The sequence below is a fragment of the Ursus maritimus genome, unplaced genomic scaffold (assembly GCF_017311325.1).
Source record: "Ursus maritimus isolate PB19 unplaced genomic scaffold, ASM1731132v1 scaffold_6, whole genome shotgun sequence".
NCBI classification, from domain to species: Eukaryota; Metazoa; Chordata; class Mammalia; order Carnivora; family Ursidae; genus Ursus; species Ursus maritimus.
In genome coordinates this window covers 25699912-25713700 of record NW_024426774.1, presented here as the reverse complement: position 1 = coordinate 25713700, position 13789 = coordinate 25699912, and the positions used below count along the sequence as shown (strand labels likewise).

At 41.2% G+C, this 13789-nt stretch overlaps 1 protein-coding gene across 2 annotated transcripts in view; it reads right to left on the bottom strand.

The window, feature by feature from the left end:
- Positions 1–13789, bottom strand: part of TTC27 (tetratricopeptide repeat domain 27) — a 184070-nt gene that overhangs the window by 5371 nt on the left and 164910 nt on the right. For both annotated transcript variants that reach the window (XM_008700249.2, XM_008700250.2), the window contains 2 exons: positions 4739–4936; positions 3350–3461 (listed from right to left, as the gene is read on the bottom strand). In XM_008700249.2, coding sequence (XP_008698471.1) covers positions 3350–3461; positions 4739–4936 — 310 coding nt within the window. The remainder of the gene's footprint in view (positions 1–3349; positions 3462–4738; positions 4937–13789) is intronic.

Below are 13789 nucleotides of genomic sequence, written 5' to 3'. Positions count from 1 at the left end.
GGGGGGTAAACAGAAGGGGGAATGAACCATGAGAGACTATGGACTCTGGGAAACAAACTGAGAGCTTCAGAGGGGAGGGGGGTGGGGGATTGGGATAGGCCAGTGATGGGTATTAAGGAGGGCACGTATTGCATGGTGCACTGGGTGTTATATGCAAGTAATGAATCATGAAACATTACATCAAAAACTAGGGATGTACTGTATGGTGACTAACATAACATAATAAAAATTATTATAAAAAAATAAATAAAATAAATTATGCTTGCCACAAAGCAGACCGACAGCCAGATCCTAGTTTAAAACTACACTAAACAGTGCAACAATGGAAGTCACTTAGTGCCCTAGATCTTAGACCAGGAATGGAAAATAGGTGTTTCTCTTGCATGCAAACTCTCGTCAACTGGCGGGGATTGCCTGTGCTGGCAAAATCGTTTTATCATTATTATCTTCCATTGCTGGTGAGAACCAAGTTTGACATTCTCATTTCAAAATGATTATTAGATTTTGACATTTCTCAGCAAAGGGTTGAAACAATGCATGGTAATCAACAACATGCAACTCATTTTCAAAGGGCACAGTCAACCTGGAGATAGTGAAGATTATGATGTCTGTGTCCCTTTGGAGAAGAAAGTTGTAACTACCATGGGTGAGGTAGTTAAATGGGCTGTTAAATATCTAGGAACGTATCAGAAACAGTTGTGATTCTTTTTTTAAATCCTATTTTCATTCTGGGGAAAAAAACAGAGCAAAAAGACAAAACCACTATTAGATCCCTTGCTCATTCTCATTTCCAAAAGGCACATATTGCATGGTGCACTGGGTGTTATACGCAACTAATGAATCATCGAACTTTACATCAGAAACCAGGGATGTACTGTATGGTGACTAACATGATATACTAAAAAAAATTAAAATAAAAAAAATAAAATAAAATATTGAGCACACACACACAAAAAAGCACTAGAGACAAAGATAAGAGTTCTAGAAAGACAGAGAAATAAAATGCTGTTTCAAATCATCAGGAAATCCAAGACAGCAGTGCTTCCTCCAGGCAAACTATAGTTAAAATGCATAACTATTATTTTGAAAGTCCTGGATGGCAAAGAAGGAACCAGCTTTTGCCCACCCTTTCCCAGAAAACAATAGCAGAAACTGGAAATGAATAGCCCCCAGACAATACAAATGGATACACAATAGCAACACTGTTACAGAAAGGTCTCAAGCCCTATGTAGAGACACTGCAGGGTCTTATCAAGCCTTCCAAAGTACATGGTTACTCTTAAAAATAGCAACCCAAAAGGGAGTAAGTCATGGGGAGATGTGTGTGTGTGCGGAGATTTTTTTTTTTTTAATGTTCTATTTCCTTTTTCAGAATTGAGCAAGGCGGACAACAGTGCCGGGGAGAAAAATTTTAAAAAGAGAATATATAACAACTGAGCACTGGTCTACAAAAACAACAAAGAAAAGGTAAAGATTTATCTTCGTAAATCTAAAATATCACCAGAAACTAAAACTGAGCATCCACTCAAAGATGCTTAAAATGTTGTAGGAACACCAACGCCTAATTCATTAAAGTCAGAGGGAACTTAAAAGAACAGAAGCTTGTTTTTCTCCCAGTGTTGCCCTGATGAAAAAACGGTGCCCAAAATAGCTTAAAAACAACTTCAAGACACAAAATGAAGATTTTCTTCCTGCAGTACTTATTTCTTTAACCTGCGCATTTATATTTGACGGGTTTAAACAGCATCACTTAGTGATTACACAAAATATCTTGGCTTTGGCTGTTACGAAGCTAGCTGTACACAGAACTGTTTAGGTTTGGCAATCTCAAGTAGATAAGATAAATTCTTCCAAGGAGATTGCACCTTGCTATAATTATGTACATAATACACCTGGGAATGGGTCTCCTCAAACATGGTACTATATCCATCAAAGCCAAAGGCATCAGGACTGAATTCCATCTGAGCCCACCCACCATGAGGCCAGCACAAGCCACGTGAACTGCAGCCACATTCCATGGGACTATCAGCAATGACCTCCACCTCGTCTACTCTGAATTTCAGCTGGACAGAGTTCAGCATGTCTCCCTGATCTGTCAAGGGGTAGGCGGCCCAGATAATTGGATATTTATATTCTTTTTGTCAGTGATATCAACGACCATAAGTAGAATTATCAACTACTAAACCCATTTCTAAACAGTCTGAATGTTCTGTGACTTCTTTAGAGACACGTTAAACTTTACTCTTGTTCTTCATTTTTCTCTTTTTAGTTTTGAATGCCTTATCAGACAGCTCAGCTCCTCTACCCCAGAAGGAACAGGATTGGGGTGAGGAGGTCAGGGATTCACATTTCAACCATGTGCAAGATACTCTTAAGTGTTTAAATATGTTTTCATTTATTCTTCGTAACAAGAAGGTAGGCATTACCCCCATTTTACTGATGAGGGAACTAAGGCTCAGAGGAGTTAAGTCATTTACCCAGCACCACCTAGCAAGTACGTGGCAGGGCTGGTCCTGGAGTCTCCTGATCTCAAAGGTCTGCCCTCTTTATGGTCCCTGTTGGCTCTCCAATTACTGTAATTATTAGTTGCCAAAGAAGTTAGAGGAGGACTTTAGGAAAGGTTCATAGTCTCTGTGACTCAGTTCTTAACACTGTGGCTTCATTATTTTATTTGAACTGCATTCCCAGGGCATCACACATCCATATTCAATTCTAAATATAAAAATGCATTATTAAATTTAACTGGTATAGTTTTCATTAATGCAAATAATGAAAAGGGGCCTTTATCTGGAATATACCCAATAGGCATGCAACCTTGTATGTAAAGTTATCTCTTCCCTCAAATATCACCCACTGAATTTCCCAAAGGTAGGGATGGGATTATATTTTTTATTTCTTTTGCATATGCCATAGCTCTTTTACATTGCTATGTTCTCCAATAATCTATGTGTGTTTGAGAAAAAATATTTTCATTTATAAAGGAAGACTATCAGTCAGGAAATGTTAACAGATTTCCTTAATACTACACAATCAACACAAACAGACTCTGTGTGCGTGCAGGTTAGACACAGCTGGAAAGGTACTTCACGTCTCCTAATACCTGTCACTTATGCCAACGGTATCTAAGCCTCTAGCCTTCCTACCACTCCAGCCTCTATTTGCTCCTATTGCTCCAAAGTGCTTACCACCTAGTAGCTGGTCTTATAAAGATTTGCTGCATGAAATATGACAATTTCCATATAACAAAATACTCTGAACTTATTTGTAATGGAACTTCACTTTTGACAAATTCTTTTTCAGTAAAAATACATTAAACCGTGGCAGGGATATCAAGCGTTACATCGAATACCATGTGCGAGTCCTAAGGCTCTCTGCACCACTTCCTTAAATGATGTTATATCTCTCTCCCAACAACTGGACTGTGTGTCACACTTGTATGCCTTAGAGAGACACTGGAACGCCTGAGGACAGAAAAAGAACAATGTTCAGAAAAACAAGTAGAATTCGCATTTCAAACTCTGTTTCCTGGAAGTCATGTGGAACTAATTCCAACTTGAAAGACGAGCATCTGTGTTATGCAGCACGGTCTTTATTATTCTCATCAAAGAAGGGGTACAGATGCACACCCAACAGCAACAAGCAATTAAAAGCAATCAGATGGATTTATCTGGACAGAGATACTTCCCTCCAAACAGAAAAAGAGAGATGCCAGATTTGAAAATCTAGAAGAAGGGCACACACCTTTCCTCAGCATCTGTAGCCATCAGCTTACAAGCCCGGTTTAGAGAAAGAGGCATGAACTTGGCGACACCTACAGAATTACCGACAGGCGTGATACTCACAAAAGTTTAAAACACTCTTTCACGGCCCCATCCTCGCAGATTCTTGAGGGAGAAGTCACGGATCAGAGAATTCCGACGACCCGATTCCAGATATACAAGAGCACGTAATTCAAGAAGAAATGGAAGGACAGAAAGTGGGAGTGTGTGGTGCGTGCGTGTGCGTATGTGTTCTCTGGGCTGACAAGCTGGGCGGACTGAGGGAGGAGAGGTGGCCAGGAATCCCACAGACTAGCTGTACTGCAGCGAATTCCAAACTCGCGCAAGGAGTACATTTGATTTGTTGTGGACGTTTTGAAAAAAACAGAAAACAATTATTTTAGCCTTGGAAACTCTGGGGGCTCCTCTGAGTTCTAAGATAAGAGGCCAAAGGCATAACTTGGGTGTAACTGGTGTTCTAATGCACTTCCGAGAAAGGGACAGGGTAACCTCTGTAAAGCATTTAAAAGCTCTCCTCCAATGTTCTTATCTAGCGCCTTTTTTTTTTTTTCCTTCCATGGCCCCTATCTCAGATCTAAACCTTCTTTTGTCCCTGGACCCCATCTACCTGAGTCTTTAGCAAGGAGCCTGAAGAAAGGGCTGAGGGTGAATAATGTGAACAGCGGCTTGCTGCAACCCTGGGTTGCGGAAAGAGGCAGGAGACCCTTTTGCAGGAAATAGAGAAAAATTATGCAAGAAAAATTCATGGAAAGAAAAAAGAAAATGAACGCTTACAAGTCTTAACCTGCCCGCAATTCAAAGTGCTTATGGTAAAGATTCTGAATCCAAATGGAAAACCTGAGCTTATCAATCTTCCCTTTCAAGCTATTTAACTCTTCCTCCAAACATCAAGGAAGCAGATCCACTACACATAATTCAAACAAAAGGCAAGCACCCAGGAGGACTGAAAGAGAACTTACCTTTTCATTTTCATCAGGCTTTTCACTCTGCCCATTTCCATACACTTCAGCATACAGCCTCCAGATTTCTCCATCATTCGTCACTCTTGAAGTCACTCTGCCAAGTAACTCCTGCAGCTTTCCTTTGAGGCCAGTTGCAACATCCCCACTTCGATCAGTCATCCCATCCACTACTGCCCTGACCAGAATTTTAAGGACCTTAAAAAATCCACAGAACAAACTGGTAAGCTACAAACATCAAGTAACAAAAAATAAAGGGCTCCCATCACCATCATCAATGACAGTGACGGTGAAAAACCTTGAGACCTGATGGAACATCACCTTTACATTTTTTAAAAATAAACATCAAGTCATCTGTGAAGAGAGACATTTTGACTTCTTCTTTGCTGATTTGGATACCTTTGATCCCGTTTTGTTGTCTGATTGCTGTTGCAAGGACTTCTAGTACTATGTTGAATAATAGTGGTGAGAGTGGGCATCCTTGTCGTGTTCCTGATCTTAAGGGAAAGGCTTCCAGCTTTTCCCCATTGAGAATGATATTTGCTGTAGGCTTTTCATAGATGGTTTTCATGAAATTGAGGAATGTACCCTCTATCCCTACACTCTGAAGTGTTTTAATCAGAAAAGGATGGTGTATTTTGTCAAATGCTTTTTCTGCATCTATTGAGAGGATCATATGGTTCTTGACTCTTTTCTTGTTGATACGATCTATCACACTGATCGATTTGCGAATGTTGAACCACCTTGCATCCCAGGGATGAATCCCACTTGGTCATGATGGATAATCCTTTTAATGTACTGTTGGATCCGATTAGCTAGGATCTTGTTGAGAAATTTGGCGTCCATATTCATCAGGGATATCGGTCTGTAATTTTCCTTTTTGATGGGGTCTTTGCCTGGTTTGGGGATCAAGGTAATACTGGCCTCATAGAATGAGTTTGGTAGTTTTCCTTCTGTTTCTATTTTTTGAAACAACTTCAGGAGAATAGGTATTATCTCTTCTTTGAATTTTTGGTAGAATTCCCCAGGGAATCCGTCAGGCCCTGGACTCTTGTTTTTCGGGAGGTTTTTGATCACTGCTTCAATCTCTTTATAATTAATCGGTCTGTTTAAACAATCAATTTCTTCCTGTTTCAGTCTTGGTAGTTTATAGGTTTCCAGGAAAGCATCCATTTCTTCCAGGTTGTTTAATTTATTGGCATAAAGCTGTTGATAAAAGTTTCTAATGATCCTTCCTCTTTCATTGGTGTTGGTTGTGACCTCTCCCTTTTCATTCACAATTTTATTAATTTGGGTCCTTTCTCTATTCTTTTCAATAAATGGTGCTGGGAAAATTGGACAGCTACATGCAAAAGAATGAAACTTGACCACTCTCTCACACCATACACAAAGATAAACTCCAAATGGATGAAAGACCTCGATGTGAGACAGGAATCCATCAAAATCCTAGAGGAGAACATAGGCAGCAACCTCTACGACATCGGCCAATGCAACTTTTTTCATGACACATCTCCAAAGGCAAGAGAAACAAAAGAAAAAATGAACTTGTGGGACTTCATCAAGATAAAAAGCTTCTGCATAGCCAAGGAAACAGTCAAAAAAACTAAGAGGCAGCCCACGGAATGGGAGAAGATATTTGCAAATGACACTACAGATAAAAGACTGGTATCTAAGTTCTACAAAGAACTTCTCAAACTCAATACACAAGAAACAAATAAACAAATCAAAAAATGGGCAGAAGATATGAACAGACACTTTTCCAATGAAGACATACAAATGGCTAACAGACACATGAAAAAATGTTCAAAATCATTAGCCATCAGGGAAATTCAAATCAAAACCACATTGAGATACCACCTTTTGCCAGTTAGAATGGCAAAAATTGACAAGGCAGAAACAACAAATGTTGGAGAAGATGTGGAGAAAGGGGATCCCTCCTACATTGTTGGTGGGAATGCAAGTTGGTACAGCCACTCTGGAAAACAGTATGGAGGTCCCTTAAAAAGTTAAAAATTGAGCTACCCTATGATCCAGCAATCGCACTACTGGGTATTTACCCCAAAGATACAGACGTAGTAAAGAGAAGGGCTATATGCACCCCAATGTTCATAGCAGCATTGTCTACAATAGCTAAATCGTGGAAGGAGCCGAGATGCCCTTCAACAGACGAATGGATAAAGAAGATGTGGTCCATATATACAAAGGAATATTACTCAGCTATCAAAAAGAACGATTTCTCAACATTTGCTGCAACATGGACGGGACTGGAGGAGATAATGCTAAGTGAAATAAGTCAAGCAGAGAAAGACAATTATCATATGGTTTCACTCATTTATAGAACATAAGAAGTAGGAAGATCGGTAGGAGAAGAAAGGGAAGAAGAAAGGGGGCTAAACAGAGGGGGAATGAACCATGAGAGACTATGGACTCTGGGAAACCAACTGAGGGCTTCAGAGGGGAGGGGGGTGGGGGAATGGGATAGGCTGGTGATGGGTATTAAGGAGGGCACATATTGCATGGTGCACTGGGTGTTATACGCAAGTAATGAATCATGGAACTTTACATCAAAAACTAGGGATGTACTGTATGGTGACTAACATAATATAATAAAAAAATTATTATTATAAAAAAATTAATAAACATCAAGCCATCCTGAACCACTCTCTAGAATCACATGCTGATTCACATGGGGTTCCTTTTAAGGCTCCTTGGAGGCTTCTTCTTTTACAGGCTTGATGCTTCTCTCTTCTCATTCTGAGTGCTATCTCTGAATGATGATTGACACCTGTAGCTTTTAGGAATGTAAGCTCAGACTCAAGGCCCTAATTACATACAGCAATAAAAGTGGAGAAGAGAACATTCAATGGTGTTTTTTCTTTCTTGTTTGGACAAGAACCTTATCTCTGCTTGTAAATTCACATTACAACCACATGTGTAGTTTTAATTCTTAAAATAATAAAATTCTTATTACAATCTCACTCAGGGTTTTAAATCTAAAAGTAACAATGCAGAAGAAATTGCATGAATATGCACTACAGTCAAGTGATCATTCTTTAAACATTTCAAGGATTAATACGTTTTAAAAGGGATGGTCTATTAAAATAGTTACTATCAAGTACAAATAAACCATGCTAAATTAGTAAAATACTTTGCTTTCTCTGCAATCTGACAATTGACCCAACATCCCATCCTCTCACTTTACCTATAGGAGGAGACGGGGGAGAGAAAACTTTTAGCTTTCTTGCCAATAAAAATCGAGAGTGGGAGCGCAGGTGTTTGAGAGGGGAAAAGTTGGAGAAGAGTGTGTGTGTATTTGGTGGTGTGTGAAGGGAACAGAAACATAAGAGGTTAGGAGGTGGCATGTCTATGTGAACAGGGGCAGGTAGGGTGAAGGGAACTTTAGACAGGAAGATACCAAAGCCTCTACACAATTCATGCTGATGTCACAAGAAGAGAGTGGGACCTTGAACAGGAATGGAAGAATGACAAATGTCTGCATACTCTCTGTTTGTTAAATGTCCAGTTGAATGAGCTTAGAAGAAAGTTCTATAAGGATGAACAGATAATAGAAGTCATTCATGACCATGGCAGATACTGCCTAAAGAGATTCTGCTGGCTAAGAATCAGATTACAGATAGAATCCTGAGGAACACTACACTTAAGGGAAGGTAAACAGGGGTCTATGCATAAGCAACAGGGGTGAACAGGGGTCTATGCATAAGAAGGAGTGCTCAGAAAGATGGGATAAAGTGATGTCATGGAAACCAAGGAAGGAGGAAGTAACAAGAAGAGCACAGCTATAAAAGTTTAGGGCTGGAAGACTCCACTGGATTTAGCAATTACAAAGGGTTAGTGACTGTATCCAGAAAAAAGGCAGAAGAAAGGCAGGAGACATTATGACTTCAGGCGAGAGGCTTACAAAGAGAGAGAAAAACATGAAAACCAAGACAATTACTAACATTATAAAAAACAAAAAGCAAAAAGAGGGCCTAATCATAGCAACCTGTTAGGCTGTTAACAGTAGACTGTTAATAGAGAACATTCGTTTAACCAAAAAATTTAATGTAAATATCCTGGGAAGATAAGAAACAGAAGTAGCACTTGGGGTGCCTGGGTAGCTCAGTCAGTTCAGCATCCGACTCTTGGTTTTGGCTCAGGTCACGATCACAGGGTCATGAGATCGAGCCCCACATCATCAAGCTCCACGCTTAGCTCTCTCCCTCTCCCTCCCCATCCCCCTCTGCTCCTCTCCACCTCTTGTGCTCTCAAATAAATAATATAAATAAATAAATAAATAAACAATATCCTTTTAAACAAAGAAAGAGAAGTAGCAGAGGTGTTGATATAAGGGAGTTAAGTCCTTGCTTACTATAATAGTGAACAGATAATACCTAAATTTGGTTAATAAAAGTAGCAGTATATATTTATATTATGAAATATGGAAATGTGCAAATGGCAAAAGAAACACTAAATACTATATACTAAATACTATACACTCCTTTAAGGAACAGGATCTTTAGGACTAGAAAGGGGTAGAACAGGAAATTGCTGTATTTTGTTATAAGCCTTTGACTACTATTTAAGTTGTATATATGTATGTATCATTTTCATAAAATAAAAATTTGTAACTTGTAACTTATCCAAGTCACACACCTGGGGAAGGTGGAGCTGGATTTGAACCCACAGTCCAGGTCCTGGATCTTGCGCTCAAGCATTCGTGTGTTCATTTACGAGGCACAGTTCCTTATTCCTGTTATTTCTTCCTTTCTAATAATAGATTCTTTTATACTGGAAAAATTCCTCATTTATGACATATGTATACTAATGACTGTGATCATTTCATTATCATTTCTTTACCAAATCCTGAATGGATCAAAACCAAACAGGTTTTTGTAGTTTTATTATTATTTTTTTTACTTCCCCAAGACATCAGAGTTAATAAAAAAAAAAAAAAAGGAAAAATAAAATTCCCAAACACAAGCACTACTAACATTGCAGTGAATTTCTTCTAATTTTTTACTATGTGTAAATTTTTAAATATTATGTAAACGGTCTTATCTTCCCCGTTTCACTTAACATTATGTCATAGAATTTTTTCATGTTTTCATATACTGTTTAAAATAGACCATTTTAGGGGCGCCTGGGTGGCACAGCAGTTAGGCGTCTGCCTTCGGCTCAGGGCGTGATCCTGGCGTTATGGGATCGAGCCCCACATCAGGCTCCTCCGCTGTGAGCCTGCTTCTTCCTCGCCCACTCCCCCTGCTTGTGTTCCCTCTCTCGCTAGCTGTCTCTATCTCTGTCGAATAAATAAATAAAATCTTAAAAAAATAAAATAAAATAGACCATTTTAATAGATTCAAAATATTCCACTGGGTTGACAGACTGTAGTCTATTTAACAATTTCCCTGCAGTCAGATAGAGGCTGCTTCCATGTGCTGCCACTGTTGTTATTATTATTATAAATACCACTTCAATGCGTATCTTTGTGCCCAAAGTTTTTTTCTACACTGAAGCTTTCCTTAGGTTAGATTTCCAAAACAGGAGCACCTGGCTGGCTCAGTCAGTGGCGCATGCGACTCTTGATCTCAGGGTTGTGAGTTCGAGCCCCACCTTGGTGTAGAGGTTACTTAAAAAAACAGAAAATTGTAAAAAAAAAAAAAAAAAAAAAAAAAGAATTCCAGAAACAGAATTATGGAATCAAGGGAATAAACATTTTAGGATTCTGGCAGTGAGTCTGATACTTTCTAAAAGGGCTAAATCGAATTAGATGCCTATCAGTAGTATATGAAAATGTGTCATTTCATTGCATAGTATCAGTACTGAGCACATCATTATTTTTTAAATCTTTGATACTTTGTTCTACTAAAGGTATATGCAGCTATTATTTTGAATTTTATTTCTTTTATTATTTAGTGCACTTAAATCTCCTTTCAAATGTTTGCTGAGTAAACATACTTCCTTTTAAAGATACTTAAATGTTTTCTTAATTTGTATTGAACTCATTTGTTTCCAACGTGGAAACAGCTCTACTGTTAATCTCTGTTATGGAAATAACAGAATCCACAAGCTGATGGACTGATCCACTGCTGGCTCCTCCTTCTGAACCCAACAGCACACACACATGGCTTGAGAAAGGAGAGAGCTGATGAACCCGAGGCAGAAGCAGCAAACACATGAGAAACCATGGGAGACAGAAACTGGCTGCGGGCGAAGGGCAGCCAAGAGTGGAAGAGTGCCAGGTGCCAGTCCCCACAGGTGGGCGTGCCATCAGCACGGGACATGGCCACACAGCAGTGCCGGCCCAGGGCAAGCCAGGGACCTGCGGGTGCAGCTGGGCAGAGGCCCCGGCCGCCTGGCTGGCCCTCCACCTGCCAAGGTTAACGTTAGAGGGCTACTCAGGAACACGGGCACAGGAGGAAAGCAGCACCCAGCAGAGAAGAGGGAGGTGTCTTGAAGAGCCAGACCACCTACTGGTGGTGGGAGGGGGCCGTGGTGAAGTGCACCCAAGGGGTTACATTCCCCTAGGGCCCAGACTCTTGCGGAAGGGCACTGCTTCGGCCCTCCCACCAGCATGTATTACCAGTGGAAAGGCAAAATCCCCAAGGTGAGTATGAGCCAATCGAGAAAAAAGAATACATCAGAGAAGTGCAGCCATAACGAAATAAACAAAATGAACAGCCTACATGAGAAAGATTTAAAGGGTCATGTGGAAGAAAACTTGTTACCTTGCTTTCATAATACATACTCTCAGGAGGAGAGGAAGGAAAACCAAGGTGACAGTGAGACCCCAGGGGTAGCAGCACATATGGGGAAGAAATCAGAGGGAGGGCTGAGCCTGGAGGGGCTGTCACCAACAGGGGAAGGGTGCCAAGGAGACGAGGAAGCCACAGGTAAGAAGTGCGAAATTCTGGAAGCCCAGTGAAGGAAGCATTTCGAGGAGGAAGGGATCCGTGGTGTTAGACACTGCCGACAGGCTGAAGAACTTGAGGACTGAAGAATGTGCCCTGGAAGCTCCAGGAGGGACCTTGCCCACAGCGCAGGTCAGTAGACAGGGGGAGCTCACCGGCATGAGCTCCAACGCGGCAGGGAGGAGGGGAAGCGGAGGCCATGGGGGAAGACGCTTCTCCTCTGAGCTACAGAGCCGCAGAGAGATGGGGTGGTGGCTGGGGAGGAAGTGAGTGTGCACAAATTACTCACGCGCACGGCTGGAAGACACAGAGGATGTTCACAAACCAGAGCAACAGATAAACGCATTTGTAGTATTTTCCCATTTGTAAAGGAGCACAAGTTATAGAGGTATATTTTAATCCACAGTGATCCTAAGGGAGGGCGAACTAGCCTTTTTATCTGAAAACTAATCCTAACAGTCTACTCCAAAGACGATTCTTTAGTCTGTGTTTACTTTCCTGGGGTTCAGGACACCCATGTGGTAATCTAATGAGAATTCAGAACCCTCTTTCCAGAATGTGCATATCCACATACACAAGTCTTTTTCACAGTGTTGCAAGCCATACCACAATCTCCTAAAGCCTAACAATGGATCCTTCTTAGAAATCCTACTTTGTGTGTGTGAGAGAGAGAGAGAGAGAGAGAGAGAGAGAGACCAAGACTCTTCAATTACAGAGTACAAACTGATGGTCACCAGAGGGGAGATGGGGGGAGAGGGGGGAAATAGGTGATGGGGATGGAGGAGGGCACTTGTTGTGATGAGCACTGGGTGCTGTGTGAAGTGCTGAGTCACTATATTGTACACCTGAAACTAATGTAACACTGTATGTTAACTATACTGGACTTAAAACTTAAAAAAAAAAAAGAGAAATCCTAGTTTGTCCACCATGGCATGGGATTTCGGTCTTCTTCTCTCAACATTGCATATGACCGAGTTCTATTTGAAAAGCTTTATTAGTTTTCTATCAACTCCCTCCCTATTCTTACTATCTCCTTTGTCACTTCCAGATGTTCAAACACCTGGCATCATCTGCTAAAGGCAAGGCCTTTACATGATGAGTGGCGGTCTCTCTGGCCTCCTGTTGGTGTAGCTCTGTGCACGTCATCTCTGCCATCACAACCGCTACCACTGAGGTGCTGCTGTGTGTTAGGTCACCGCCCGGCCTTTACCGACCCCACTATTCTCGAAGGCCGTGCTTTCCCCCTGGAAAGGAGCATAACAGTTGTGGTGGGTCAGCTGTGGTGAATCTGCATCCTCCCCAAATTCATATCTAAACAGAACTCACAATGTGATCTTATTTCAAACAGATATAATTTGCAGATACAATTAGTTAAGATGAAGTTTTACCAGGGTTAGGGTTGTTGGAGGAGGAGGAGGAGGAGGAGGAGGAGCCACCAGCATCCAGAGGAAGCCAGGAAAGACTGCTCGCCACAGTCTTCAGAGGAAGCACGGCCTGGCCGACACCTTGATTTCGGACTTCAAGCCTCCAGAACCGAGTGGGGAGAACACACTTCTGTTGTATGAAGACACCAAGTCTGTGGTAACTTGTTAGAGCAGCCGCAGGAGACTAATCCAGGAGTGTCAGGTAGAAAGACCCAGATGACACTGAAATCACTGAGACAGTCTCTCCCCAGGGCACTTACCCGGCTTCTCCTAATCCTCTTCCAGGTTCAGTTCAGGAAGCACTAAATGAATGGCTGTCACATCACAGCCTATCCCTTCTAGGGATGGTGACCTCGGGCACCCCACTCCGATGGCATTCTTTCCCCAAGTGGAGAAGTTTCAAACATCAAATCTCTCAGTTTTCCTTCCTGGGGTATGGCTTTTGTGTCATGATTGAAAATAGTTTCTCCAACCCCAAGCTCATAAAATATATTTGCCATACTTTCTTTTCTTTCAGTGCCTTTATGGTTTTAATTTTTTCAGTGATGATGAAGATGATGATGATGATGAAAGCAGCCACACTTAGAACACCTGTACGTGCCAAGCACTGTTCCAAGCCCTTTCCAGAGATCAACTCATATACTCCTCACAACAGTCCTTGGGAGGCAGATACTATTTTCATCCCCATCTTACGACAGTGAGGCACAAAGTGATTAAGT